The sequence below is a fragment of the Astyanax mexicanus genome, chromosome 2 (genome assembly GCF_023375975.1).
Source record: "Astyanax mexicanus isolate ESR-SI-001 chromosome 2, AstMex3_surface, whole genome shotgun sequence".
In the NCBI taxonomy this organism is placed as follows: domain Eukaryota; kingdom Metazoa; phylum Chordata; class Actinopteri; order Characiformes; family Acestrorhamphidae; genus Astyanax; species Astyanax mexicanus.
Genome location: NC_064409.1, coordinates 16,098,137 through 16,111,928, shown reverse-complemented (window position 1 = coordinate 16,111,928; position 13,792 = coordinate 16,098,137). Strand labels below are relative to the sequence as shown.

General features: G+C 37.0%; 1 protein-coding gene across 1 annotated transcript in view; it reads right to left on the bottom strand.

The window, feature by feature from the left end:
• kiaa0930 overlaps window positions 1-13,792 on the bottom strand; it is a 50,595-nt gene that overhangs the window by 3,453 nt on the left and 33,350 nt on the right. Inside the window, exons 3-8 of the mRNA XM_022671311.2 lie at window positions 5,727-5,831; window positions 5,461-5,538; window positions 5,132-5,233; window positions 2,741-2,881; window positions 2,420-2,608; window positions 955-1,114 (exon numbers count right to left, since the gene is read on the bottom strand). Of these exons, the coding sequence (XP_022527032.2) occupies window positions 955-1,114; window positions 2,420-2,608; window positions 2,741-2,881; window positions 5,132-5,233; window positions 5,461-5,538; window positions 5,727-5,831 (775 nt within the window). The remainder of the gene's footprint in view (window positions 1-954; window positions 1,115-2,419; window positions 2,609-2,740; window positions 2,882-5,131; window positions 5,234-5,460; window positions 5,539-5,726; window positions 5,832-13,792) is intronic.

The window sequence follows — 13,792 nt, the reverse complement described above, 5'->3', positions numbered from 1 at the left end:
TCAACTGTTGGTTAAATTTGTTACTGTGCCATTTATCACCTCTTTTTTGTTTTATCTGGAGAATTTATATGAAGAATATTGAAGTTAAATAGGTACAAATATGTTGAAAATAGTTGAAAAACAATTCATATACATTGTACTTTGTGAAATTCATACTTTAACTTGTATTTATTTAGATTATAATTTTGTTGCAATTGTAGCTTACATTTTGATAAACGTTATTAAAGGTTTCTTACTTAAACTTGTTTAAACTCAGCTTAACATCTCCAATAATCATTTAAAAAACAAACAAACATCAGACTCCAAACTTCCCTGATTCACTCAGGCTAAGTGATCTATTATGTTAAATTGATCATTAAAATATACCTTTAACTTCAACCTAATTACGTTCCTTTGTTAAAGCTACACTATATGTCCAAATGTTTGTGAACATTCAGGTGGATACTTCTAGTTGCTCCCATAACTGACTAATGTGCAAATGCTCACACAAATTTTCTAGTCCCTGTGGAGAAGTACTGACAAAAGAACAGGACCAGAAAAACCTAAGCTGAATGTAGTGACCCTCATTGGCCATCAATTCCAGGTGTGAACTAGGTGTGGGGTATAAAGCATTAAGCTGTGGAACAGTGGAAGGAACTAAGAAACTATGCTCTTTAGAATAATGGTGATCCTGTACTTGCAATAAATTGGGGATGACATTCACTAGTTTAAAGTGTTCTCTGGACAGTTGAGACAGTTACTCCAACAAAAGCAGGATAAACTAATTTTAATACCGCTGTTTTTAAAAGGGAAACCATGAATTATTGGGCGTTCCAATACTTTTGTCTAAACAGTGCTTTATTCCACTCAGCTGGTCTCCAATCCAATTATTCTACTGAGATGAATATAATTTTGACTTTCAAAAATGTCTGTAATTTAGGCCACTGTTGCAGCGTGAAGCACAGAGAGCCTCACCTTCGTCCTCCTCCTCCCTGAAGAACTCCTCACTGTCGTTGGCGGAGTGGGACTTCTTCATCTCGGCGATGCGGTTTCGGGGCACTTTGCGGCGCAGAGAGGGAGAGAAGAAGGAAGGCCTGTTTCTCTCTGGTGTGGGAGGAGTGCTGAACGATGTCACCTGCGGCGGGAACAGGACGTGAAGGAGGATGAGCACACAGCAGAATAACAGCTCAATACTTCACTGTCTCTAAAGCAATCCTCTGAAATAAACACTGAAGGCTCTCGTTCAGAAAGCATTTCAGACCGAAATCCTCAGAGACGCTGGAGAAATAAACTTCAGTTCTGTTTTACAGACAGCAGGAACAGGACAATATTTGCCTGTGGACAGCAAGGAACAGCATGTTTGTCCTCCTCCTCTGTGCTGTGTTCTGTTCTATTCACTCCTGCTCTTTTTCTACAGTCTTTCTACAGATAAACGTGTAAAAGTCTTGTGAAAAAAGTAGGATAACACTATAAAGACCTTTGTCTTTTTAAAACATACAACACATACAACTAAAGAAAGGTCCTTTAATACTATTTAAAAATATATTTATTTAGTTCAACAGGAATGGCCATATGTCAAGCAAATTACTCAATCATGCCAATCACAACAGATTCATTATAGCTCTATTTTCACACCTTGCACCTGCATCATTAAAATAGCAACAGTGCTAGTAAATATACAGCTCTGGAAACAATTAAGAGACAACTTCAGTTTCTGAATCAGTTTCTCTGATTTTGCTATTTATAGGTTTATGTTTGAGTAAAATGAACATTGTTCTTTTATTCTATAAAACTACAAACAATATTTTTCCCAAATTCCAAATAAAAATATTGTCATTTAGAACATATTTAGTAGAAAATGAGAAATGGCTGAAATAACAAAAAGATGCAGAGCTTTCAGACCTCAAATAATGCAAAGAAGACAATAATAATAATAATAAGAATAATAATATTCATAATGTTTTTAAGAGTTTAGAAATCAATATTTGGTGGAATAACCCTGGTTTTTAATCACAGTTTTCATGTATCTTGGCATCATGTTCTCTCCTCCACCAGTCTTACACACTGCTTTTGGGTAACTTTATGCCACTCCTGGTGCAAAAATTCAAGCAGTTCAGCTTTGTTTTAATGGCTTGTGATCATCCATGTTCCTCATGATTACATTTAGAGGTTTTCAATTTGGTAAAATCAAAGGAATTCATCATTTTAGGGTGATCTCTTATTTTTTTTCTTCCAGAGCTGTATATCTATGCAGATAGGTATTGTGGTCTCGAAATGAGGTGTGTTAAGGTAGATTTGTGGTGTATTGCTATCTACACCTGGCCCTTGAAGAGAATGGCAAGTGACCCGCTGATTGGTTTATTCCTTGTTACGCCCAAAACACCCACACAGTCGCCCATCAGTTCTAGAGTATGCACTGGTACTCTAAGGCTATACTGACCCTCTCGTGCATAGGTGAGTCCTGGTCCTCCTCCATGCCGCAGGGTGAAGTGTCCCCAGTGGGCACTCGGCTCACGGCCATCTCAGCGTGACCCTTCCCCTGCGGACCCTTCATTCTCACAAACTCCATGTTGTTGTACTTGTAGAAGCCGAAAGACATGCGCTGGGCCATTTTAGCAGCCACACTCACCTGAAAACACAAACAACCAAATCCTTAGCAGTGCTCCAAAATCTAGTAGAAATTCTTCTCTGTACAGTAGAGACAGGATAAACAGTTTTTAACACCCTTATTTTCAGAAGAAACAGTGTAAGAGTATGGTACCCGGTTGTCGTAGACCTTCTTGAGGGCCTCGTAGCGTATGGAGCCCTGGAAGATAACTCCCTGGAAGGTGGTGCTCTTGTCACTGGCTACCAGCTCCACACACACCATCTCTCCTTCTCCAACAGTCATATCACTGAACACCTGCAGGAAACACACACACACTTTTTTATTGCACTTTTTTATGCATCTCATAATCTGATTACTGCAGAACATAAGAGTTTGTCAGTAATTAGATCATCGTGTTCACATTAACTTTTTGTGATCAAAAAATGGGAAAACTCACACTCATATTAAGACAGGACCTCACTCCAATATAAGAAACCAGGGTATGCTGTTTACAAGACTATTTAAATAATCAAATGACTGCAGTTATCAGATAATGAGCAGATTTATCATGGCATTCTCATTCAATTAATAATCCGATTACTGCTGTTCACAGATAATGGACAAACTCAGAGTTTGCTGCAGCCAGATAATAATCAGAATTTTGTAGTGTTTTCATGCAGTTCAAAATACAATTGCTGCAAAACATTGAGTTTGTTGAGTTATCCAACCAAAACATTTACTCATTCAGGGTTCATACACTTTTAACCAATAAAAGCAATTAAAAATGATTTTTAATTACTTTTCCATGCCTTCTAGGCAAATTTGTATGACCGTACGATTTTTAAAACAGTCAAGACATGGACAATAAAACCAAAAATCAACTCAAACTATAATCAAAGTTGATTACAGTAGGCCTAAAATAAATCTGACAGACAACCTTAATATTAAAATGTGTGTCAGATCCAAAGATCTTCATTGTGTAGAGCCAAATTACTGAATTAACTCTGAGCTGATGTATTTATTAGCTCAAAGTAGATTTAATCCAACGATAAACGGAAATACTAAGATTTGTGGACTAAATTTCCATGAGTTTTCACAAATGTTCTGGGTATTTTTTTTTTCCAAAACTTATCCAGGCCTGTAAATTGCTATTTTCAAATTCCATAGTTTTTCCAGGTTTTTCATGTCCGTACAAACCCTGTAAATTAATCAGATAATTGAAACTCTGATAAGAGTTTTAATAAGAGTCAGGCAATAATCACTTTTAAATTTGATACTAGTCAACTAGTCAATACACTCGCATAATAACACGTGACCTCACTCCAATCTAAGAAACAGGGTATGCTGTTTACTGTGGTTATCTGATTTTTTTTAGTAGTCATGTAATCAGATAACTGCAGATATTTGACTGCACGTAAACCTTCTCACCGATGCGTAAATAAAGATGTGCGACTGTAAAAGTAAGTGTTAATCTGAAGCTCATTCTATAAATATCCGTGCAAAGTTCCATCGATTTCCTATCTAAAGTAAAGCTCCAGGAGCAGGTCAGCTCTCCTGGCTGATAATAAAAGCGCTCTTAAAACAGCTCTCCTCTCCACTTACTAATGCTCTATAAGGTCATATCTCATTACGCAGCCAGCTATCAGGACCCTATCACGTCCATCAGCTCACCATCCCAACGGGGCCATTTACTGAGAAACACAGTCAATCACAGCTCATATTTTACACTGTGTCTCAGTCCTCGTCCTGCAGCTCCTCACTGCTGCATAATTTACTGTAATCTGGGATATTAACACACCTGATTAAACTCAGATAATCATCAAACCCAGACACAGTTATATACGGAGCTTTAGAGCCGGGAGTAGAGGTGAGTGATGTGTGATATATTAAGTCTGTCTGTCTGCATATATAAACTAAAACTTTACTGATATCAGTGGAATTTCCATCCATTTCTTCATTTTGCAAACTTTGAAAATGTACCATAATATTTTATGTTCTTTAAAGAACTGTATACAAGTTCATTTAGAAATGGCCGTTGTTTTTCTCAACGCTTTTTAGAAATGGCCGTTGTTTTTCTCAACGCTTTTTGGAAATGGCCGTTGTTTTTCTCAACGCTTTTTAGAAATGGCCGTTGTTTTTCTCCATGCTTTTTGGAAATGGCCGTCATTTTTCTTAACGCTTTTTAGAAATGGCCGTTGTTTTTCTCATCGCTTTTTAGAAATGGCCGTTGTTTTTCACAACGCTATTTAGAAATGGCCATTGTTTTTCTCAACGCTTTTTAGAAATTGCCGTTGTTTTTCTCCACGCTTTTTGGAAATGGCCGTCATTTTTCTTAACGCTTTTTAGAAATGCCTGTTGTTTTTCTCATCGCTTTTTAGAAATGGCTGTTGTTTTTCTCAATGCTTTTTAGAAATGGCCATTGTTTTTCTCAACGCTTTTAGAAATGGCAGTTGTTTTTCTCAACGCTTTTTGGAAATGGCCGTTGTTTTTCGCAACGCTTTTTAGAAATAAATTTTATTTTACTGTTCTAGTGTTCAGCAGCTGAAAGATGTAGAGGTTAGTTACCTCCTCAAAGTTGTCAATCATGAAGAAGATGTTTGGGTAGCTCATCTTGGACTCCTCTCCCTTGCTGTCCATGGGGTGCTTGCTGGGGGAGGCGAACACTTGCTGTGGAGTTATTTAGTCATTTTAATATCTTTTGTCAACATTTGCTAGACAGAACAGTTGTACAGAAACAGAAACATAGTAAAATATGACAAAAAGTGAAACATGACTAAGAGCAGCATGTACTCAAACACTTGCCCACACTAGCCTACCAATGATGCATCCACATACACATGATTTATACCTTGATCTGACCATAATATTCCCCAATGTGTTTAATTAATCATTACCTGAGACTTCTTCTTATGGATGTGGATGTCTCCTGCATCTGATCTTGTGCAGACAGCACATGTGACAACATAGTCAAGCTGAGGGGGACAAAAAGTGAAACATCTCAATAATGCTGCGGTACCCTGCCTGAATATGACTAATTAAAGATGCATTAAAAAGTGTTTATTAATTTGCTACAACTACTACACAATTTGCCCAAAACATCAAATAAAAGTCAAAGTAAAATTTAATTAGAATTTTTTTCATCCAATATTTTTGAGCTCACCTTCTGTAAGATGAGGTTCAGATAGACGCTCTCCTCCCAGTCTATGTCAGGGTCACCCAGCCCTGGCAGCTTTTTAGAGTCCCTTCTGTACACCTCCACCTCCACCTGCACATAATAAAAACACACAGCATTTAATAACCATCATATGTAAATTACATTGACCAAAAAAATTATTAATAAGGACAGTGTGTAAAGTGCGAACACTGCTGAAAAGCCTAAAACACAGAGTTATAAAGTCTGTTGGTGTTTGTAATGTTTTTTTGAGACCTAGATGGGCTGAAATGTGAAAATTTTCTAATCTTTCTAATCTAATTTTTAAAAACAAAGTAACCTTTCCGAGTTCAAATAATGTGCAAATAAAATCACTGGGGGAAAAAAAAAAAGTTTTATGAGACCCTAGAATGACCATTTAAATGAATGCAAAATGTATTTGAAAAACAAAGGACCATAATTTCTCATGAAATAGTGTTATTATTATATTATAAAATGTAAACTTTGTTAATCTGCTGTTTAGGAAATATTAAAATACTGTATTTTTCACACTTAAAATCCTTTATCTTTCCCAAAAATCTTCAGGGCGCCTTATAATCCGGTGTACCTTCCGTATGAATTTTACCAATCAGTTTGTAAGGAGCAGTTATAAGGATTAGAACAGTCCACTAAAGAGCATCATTATGTATATTAAGGAGTTTCAGTTTAGTTCTCCATCAGACTCGAGACTGGAGCAGTTTTAGCTTTAGCTGCTAACTGTGCTAAGCGCTAGCTCTTTTGCTGTTCAGAGGCAAGTATTATTGGACTGCTGGACTGCTATTGGAATGCTGCTATTCCCTTCTAGTACTGCCGGAGCAGTATTAGCATTTGCTGCTTCCCATGCTAAGCGCTAGCTCTTTCAACATTTAGAAATGAGTATATCGGACTATAGTCTGTGCTATTACTGTGTTAAAACAAGCTACTGCTAGCTAATGCTAGGTAATATAGCCCTGGCTTACTGGAACGCTCAGGGTTCCTCAGTGTAGCGCTGTCGGGCGGCATTAGCCGCTAACCGTGGCTAGCCTTAGTGGAAATCTGGAAATCTAAGCTTACTGTAAAAAAACAGAAATGCTTAACTCTCCCAAATAAACAGTTTTCAGGACAAAAATCTGTGTAAATTAACATCCAGCGCTCTTTTGAAAATGTTTTTTAAGAATTACATTTTTTGTTTACTCAACTTATGCATGAATACATTTCAGCCAAATGACTAACAAAATTAAAATTAACACTGAAACCGAAGCCATGTTCTACTTGACTTAGGTTTTAGGACATTATAAACACTTTAACTATCATACGCTGGCCAATTTATGTTTGAGGTGAATAAAACTTCAATCAGCTGAATAAGTTTTCTGAACAGAGAGATTCGTCCAGCTGGTGTTCACATTATCCTGTAATTATAACAGTCTGACAGGGCTGGACGGCTGTGTAATGACTCTGTACTCAGTTCAGGCCTTTGTTCTGCTGACTGAGAGACTGATACAGATTTATTCATGCGTGAGGAGCCGCTGTGCTCTAATGCAGCACTGACAGGCCTCTGTACTCAACCTGGAAACATGGCAAAGAGTTATTTATGAACTTCTGAGCCCTTCATCTGATTTACCCACCACTACACAAACACTGCTCTCCTGATTCAGCTCCAGCCAGCTGTCTGATCACCAAAACCACAGACACTTCTTTTAAATAAAATAGATTTTTTCTCTCTTACTCTTACTGAATGTGGCATTAAAAAAACAACACAAACACATGACGCTGCTAAAATCAATGTTTTACTTAATGTTTTTAGATTTTAAGCTGCACTGCTTTCTTACTCCACTAGATGGAGTTGAGAGCTCTTTGTATTCTTCCTTCCATCAGTGGAGTCTCTGGTCTTCTGACCACTGAGTAAACCTTGCTCTGTTTACTTCACAGCTCAGCTTACATTAGTATAAAAAACGCCCCGAGTTAAACAATGTATTTCTGTATTTTAAATATATACTTTTTGCAACAAACTACAATTCTGTTACTTGTTAATTCATATATACCAAAAATTATAATTAATAGTGATTCATCAAACTCATAATTTAAACTGATAGTACGATTGTACCCTCATTCAATGCATTTATTAATACAGTACAAATACAATATACAAAAATAAAATACAAACTTTTGTTTATTTTAAATATACAACAACAACAAACAACAACAATAATACATTTATGACACAAAATATGACACAAAATAAGAACAAATCAAATGATAAGATATGAATATATCTCTAGTGTAGGACCATTATGAAAACTATTTCTTGGACAATAAAGTTGCCCAGAAATAATTGCAAAACAAATATTACTGCCAATTTATAAGCATTTTATGGCACTTATGACAATATAATAGCATAATACTGTAATTACACCCTTTCAAAGAGAAATATTCAGACATTAAATATCCTAAATAAACAAAACATAAAAAAAAATATTTAAAAATTTTAAACGCACCAACACAGACACACACTTTTACTCATGTAAATGGGCTCTCCTCACCAAATAACAATGAGTAATACTGAGGTTACATTGATAAACTGTGCAATAATCTGACCAAATCATTTCAGTTTTGACTGAATTAATATTTGGTAGATCCATATATTCGTTAACAAAAAGCGAGCTTTACTCCCTGCTCTTGGGTTTGAGGTAAAAAGAAAAAAATAAATAAAAAATGTGCAGAGGATAGATTATCTGCTCTCATGGTCTAAATGTATGATTAGAATAGCACTGGTGAGGTAAATGTATTGTGTTTTGTTGGTGTGTGTGTGATTTGGATAGTAAAAATATTGTTCAATAGTGTTAAATAAAATGTTTTTAATTGTCCTTTGTAATAAAAAAAATAATAGGCAAGATTTAGTAAATTAAAGTACAGTGTTTGTTACTCGGGTCTTGGCCATCTGTTTCAGGTTGTTCCGGACAGAAATGCTGGTATTGAATATTGAATCCTATTAAAGGTCATTTCTGTAATAAAACTGCATCACTGCTGCTCTGATCTGTCTGATCTGAGTCTCGCTCTGCAGCCTGAACCCACCTCTGCTCCGCCTCAGGAAACACAGCAGATAAAAGGTGCAGACACTAATGCTCATCGGGCCTTCGACTGTTGCTATGGGTTACGGGAGGAGAGGAGAACGGTGACGTATGCTGAGAAGATCAGGGGTCAACCACCTGGGGCGACCTTAACCTTTACTGCTGGCCGAGGCAGGCAGGGCTAAATTAGTGCGTTAGGCAACGATGACGGTCTCTGGAGGTGGGGGGAGGCAGACACTTTAACTCAGAGCTCATTAACACAGAGCCCATTAAAATGCTCAGAATGGATTATAATAATTTATTATTTCCTAACGAGATGATGAGTTGTGGTTTACTGCCGTCAGGCTGCAGTCTTCATGGCAGTATATGACAGTATAGCTCCACCACTAGGAGTCCAGTACTTTTATGGAAATGTTCAAGGTTGAAAATGGAAAAGGCTGAGTGGAAAAGGCAGAATTGTGAAGAAAGGAAGAAAACGACAAGGTGAAAAAGATGTAAAAAAAAATGGTTTAAAGATAAATAAGTTCATGCATGACGTATTAACAGTTTTTGGCATTTTTAAGCGGAAACAAAGCATAACTACTGCTAAGTTCAAAAAGAAGATTTTTATTTATATTAAAATTCATTTTGTTTTGTCATTTAATTCAACTGGTACTTAAAAGTTAAACGTTAATGAACAACATACAATTAATTAAATATATGTTTAAATATAAGTAATAATCCCATTATGATCATAATTATCCACTAAAGTAATTGCAAATTATAATAGAAAAATAAATTATTTTATATATTTTAACTGATTGACAATCCAAATATTTAAATAATAATATCAAATAATTATTACATAACAAAAAACAAAGATGCATTTGGCACTACATTCTGACCGAAGCTACTTTTAAATGACAATTACTAATAATTAATTTAGATTTTTTAGTTTAAATCAGATTTGATTGTCTAAATGGTTCACATTCATAAGTAAGTACAGTAAGTGATCTGTATCTGTCTTTAACATGAACAAATCTGTCACAGATATGAAAAGCATGCACACATATATGCACATCGCCCCCACAAATATGTTTTGTCACTCTATGCTCCATTGTTTAAGCCACAAACATGTGATGTCATCTTTGCAATGTCATCTTCAGCACCTAACTGTAACTGAGGAAACACTGATTAGATTAAGTCAAATTACTGACCTTTTTGAAATGTGATTAAATTGACTAAACCTCTGGATGGAATACTCACTAGTGACATTTTAGAATATATGAAGGACAACTCCAATTAAACACAATTACACAACTGCATCAATCAATCAATAAACAACAAATACCTAATTGTGTTGCAACAGAATTAAAGGTGAAGCAGATTAAACACTTCTGAGTGTGTACAGAACAGTATCAGAATTGCTGAGGGAGTCAGTGAGAGACTCAGCAGCTCTGATACAGAGGAATGTAGTTTAACTACAGTGTCAGCAGCGGGTTCAGAGTCTGTGAACCACTAGCTGTGTTCTCTGTGCTCCATAAAAAACAAACGGCATGTCTGAGAAAGACTGCATAAATTATTAAGCCAACTTTCCAAAACAGACACACATTTACAGCTATGAGTTAGCTCTGCTTCACAGGAAACAAGAGAAAGAGCAATTCCAGACCTATGAAAATGTAAAAAGTATAACAATCATTATGCATACAATATAGAAATATATACATATACATTTATATATAAAGAGGCTGTTCAAAACTCCAGTCCCTAGTGGTCCAGGATTCTCATTCACAACACCACTACAAACTAAGAAGATGGTGCTAAGTAAGGATGCTAGTTAGTTGCTATGGAACCTGGGGTAAGTGCTTAGGAATATTGCTAAGTGTTTTTAAGTGGTTGTCAAAGCATTTCCCGGTGATTATTATGGAATTATTTAGTGGTTGCTATGGTGTTGTTAAGGGGCTGCTATGGAACAGATCAGCAGTTGCTAAGTGGTTGCTTTGATACCTAGATGGTTGATATTGTACTGTTGTTAAGTGGTTGCTAAGAAGCTACTAGGTGAATTAAATGGTGAATTGGTGGTTGCTACGGTGTTCCAGGATAAAACTGTTTAGTGAGATGGTGGTCTGTCAACTGGGTAAAATGTCTCAAGTGCATCATATAGTCATGTCTAGCAGTCTACAAACTCTCCCCAAAAGGTCTGAGATGCTGGTGCTGTTGTTCTTTTCACTGCACTCAGGTTTGCTGATGGTGGAGTGGGTGGATGCTAGTATTTCAGGGTGGCTTCCAGTCTATGTTACCTTCTGTCTCTCTTCCTTCAGTTTAGCTGTTATATCAGATCTGTTTGAGTCATTTGCCACACTTAGATGAAGTTGCATACTGTCTGTTCTTCATAAATCCAGTCAAACGTAATACCATCTTTCTGCCATACTCTGAGTTATAGACTGCCCGCCTGTACGGCCAGACTGATTGAAGTTTCTGAACACCGGGACTAGTTGCTCACTCTTCACTGTTAACTCTAACTGTTTCCATTGCTGATGTGGCTATTCACCTGAATATATTGGATCTATATATCAGTAAATGACTTATGACTTTTTAACATTCATTTATAAGTTATCTGACCAAAGGAGGATGGGTCCCCCCCCTATATATTAGCCTTAATAGTACATGTATATGTATATGTGACAATATAAGGTACATGTGAGCTTGGTTCCTCCCAAGGTTTCTTCCTCCTGCAGCTCTCAATGTTCAGCCTGATTTTCTGTCCTGCGACCACATTTCTGAAAATATGCTATGAGACAACATCTGTTGTAAAAAGCACTATATAAATAAACTTCATTTAATTTGATTTGAAAAGGCACACTACACAAATATTGCCTCAGAGAGCCTTTTATAAGGCAGCAGGGGATACACTTTTCTCCCTTCTTGTTTTAGGACCCAGTGTCTATTCAGACTACACCTGTTATCATTTCTAAATAAACAGTACTGTGCAAATAAGCACATAAGCAAATTACACTAATTTCTTTATCTTAGCAAGTGTTTTTGCCTGAAAAAGGCACCACATAGGATTTATACAGATGCAAATAAACATAAATACAATAAAAAGTAACAAGAATTTCCCATTTTTAGGTAAGTAGGTTGTATCCTGGGCCAAGCTGTTGAACACAGTTTAGTTACACATTTCTCCTGGATGACCTCAGCCAGCATGTGCATGTTCAGTTCCATCAGCAGTTTACCTGATTTAACACCAGTACGATTTGATTTACCAAAACAGATGTTGATATGATGAGAACAAGAAATAACTCTATTTAACTCAGATAAAGAGAGATTAGGAGATGTTTTAAGAAAAACAGGGCTGTAAAAGCACTGATTTCAGTAAAATTGCTGTTTGTATTTATTGTAATGCTAGTGTTTAACTGAGCTAATAAACACTTACTGCCCAGATAAGAAGCTTTTTCTTTACTTACAATTCCCACAGGTGCCTAAAACATTTGCACAATACTGCATATATAGGAGCAAGATATATAGAGAGATAAAAAAGCATGTAAGACAGCACCACTAGCAATGCAAGACCACTATCAGCCCCATCATCAAATTATAGTCAACCCAAACCCAGTCAGAGAAAATGTAGCAACAAATGCTGCATTCTGTATTCATCCCCTCACCTTCTTCTCCTCTGAGACAAAGCAGAGCCTCCATAGCAACCAAAGAGAAAAAAAGAGCATAAATAATTCCTCATGCTCACTGCTACAGTGGTTGTGGGATGCTGACATTTGGCTGCCTCTGGTATTGTCTCTTCAAGCTACATTACACAGAGACTCAGATCCACACAGCTCCAAATAAGTAGAATAAAAGAGGAGAGAACACGGCAGACACAGCTACACTCTGCAAGTGCAGAAACCCATCAGCGCTGAGTACATTATCTCACACTCCAACACAGCGGCCTCAATTCTCACGTCCCAGTCAGGGGGAATCGGACCAATCACCGCAGACAGGCAAGAAGTGCTGGAGTGCCGGCCTCACTCTGCGGCTGTCGCCAGACCCTTAACAAGGGCCAATGAAGGACGTGCCACACTCTGAGGCTGCGTTTCTCAGAAGCCCAATATCAGAGTTTCTCCTTGTCCTCAGGCAAAGGCACGGATGCAAACAAATGAGAAAATGCCACAGTGACAAGCCACCTCTTATCTGATGCCGACTTTAATACTGGAAAGGATCTTCTGCTTTTTTTATTCAAAAGACAGCCTCTTTTGGTTTTGTAGTTAGACCAAAAAACAGAATATTTGAGAAAGTGGCTAGAAATAAGGAGAATTTAAAAAGGGGATAACAATCTTTGTAAGAGAGACAGAGAGAGAAGACAAAGAAAGAGAGAAAGAGAGAGATGAAGAGCATGATGATAATGTTAAGAAAAGGTCACAGAGAGAGAAACAGACATAGAGAGAGGCATAGAAAGAAAGAGAGAGAAAGAAAGAGCAGAAAGAGAGACAAAAGTGAGAGAGGCAATAAAGACAGAGACAAAGAAAGAGAGAGAGACATGAGTGTGATGATAATAAAAAAGAGAGGGAGACACAGATTGGAAAAAGACAGACAGAAAAGATAAAGAGAGGCAGAGAGAGACAAAGAAAGACAGAGGGAGAGAGAGACAGACATAGAGAGAAAGAAAGAGAGAAAGAAAGAGCAGAATGAGAGACAAAGAGAGAGAAAGAAAGAGAGCAGAAAAAAAACAAAGAAAGACAGAGATTGGAAAAAGGAGCAGAGAGACAAGAGAAAGTGAGGCAGAGAGACAGAGACAGACAAAAAAAGAGACAAAGAAAGAGAGCAAGAAAGAGACAAAGAAAAACAGATAGACAGAGAAAGAAAGAGCAGAAAGAAATATAGAGACAGAAAAAGAGAGAGATCAAGAGTGTGATGATTATTTAAAAGACTGAAAGTCAGAGAGAGAGAGAGAGAGAGAGAGACTGGAAAAAGGGACAGAGCAAAAGAGGCAGAGAGACAGAGAGAGGGAGACAGACA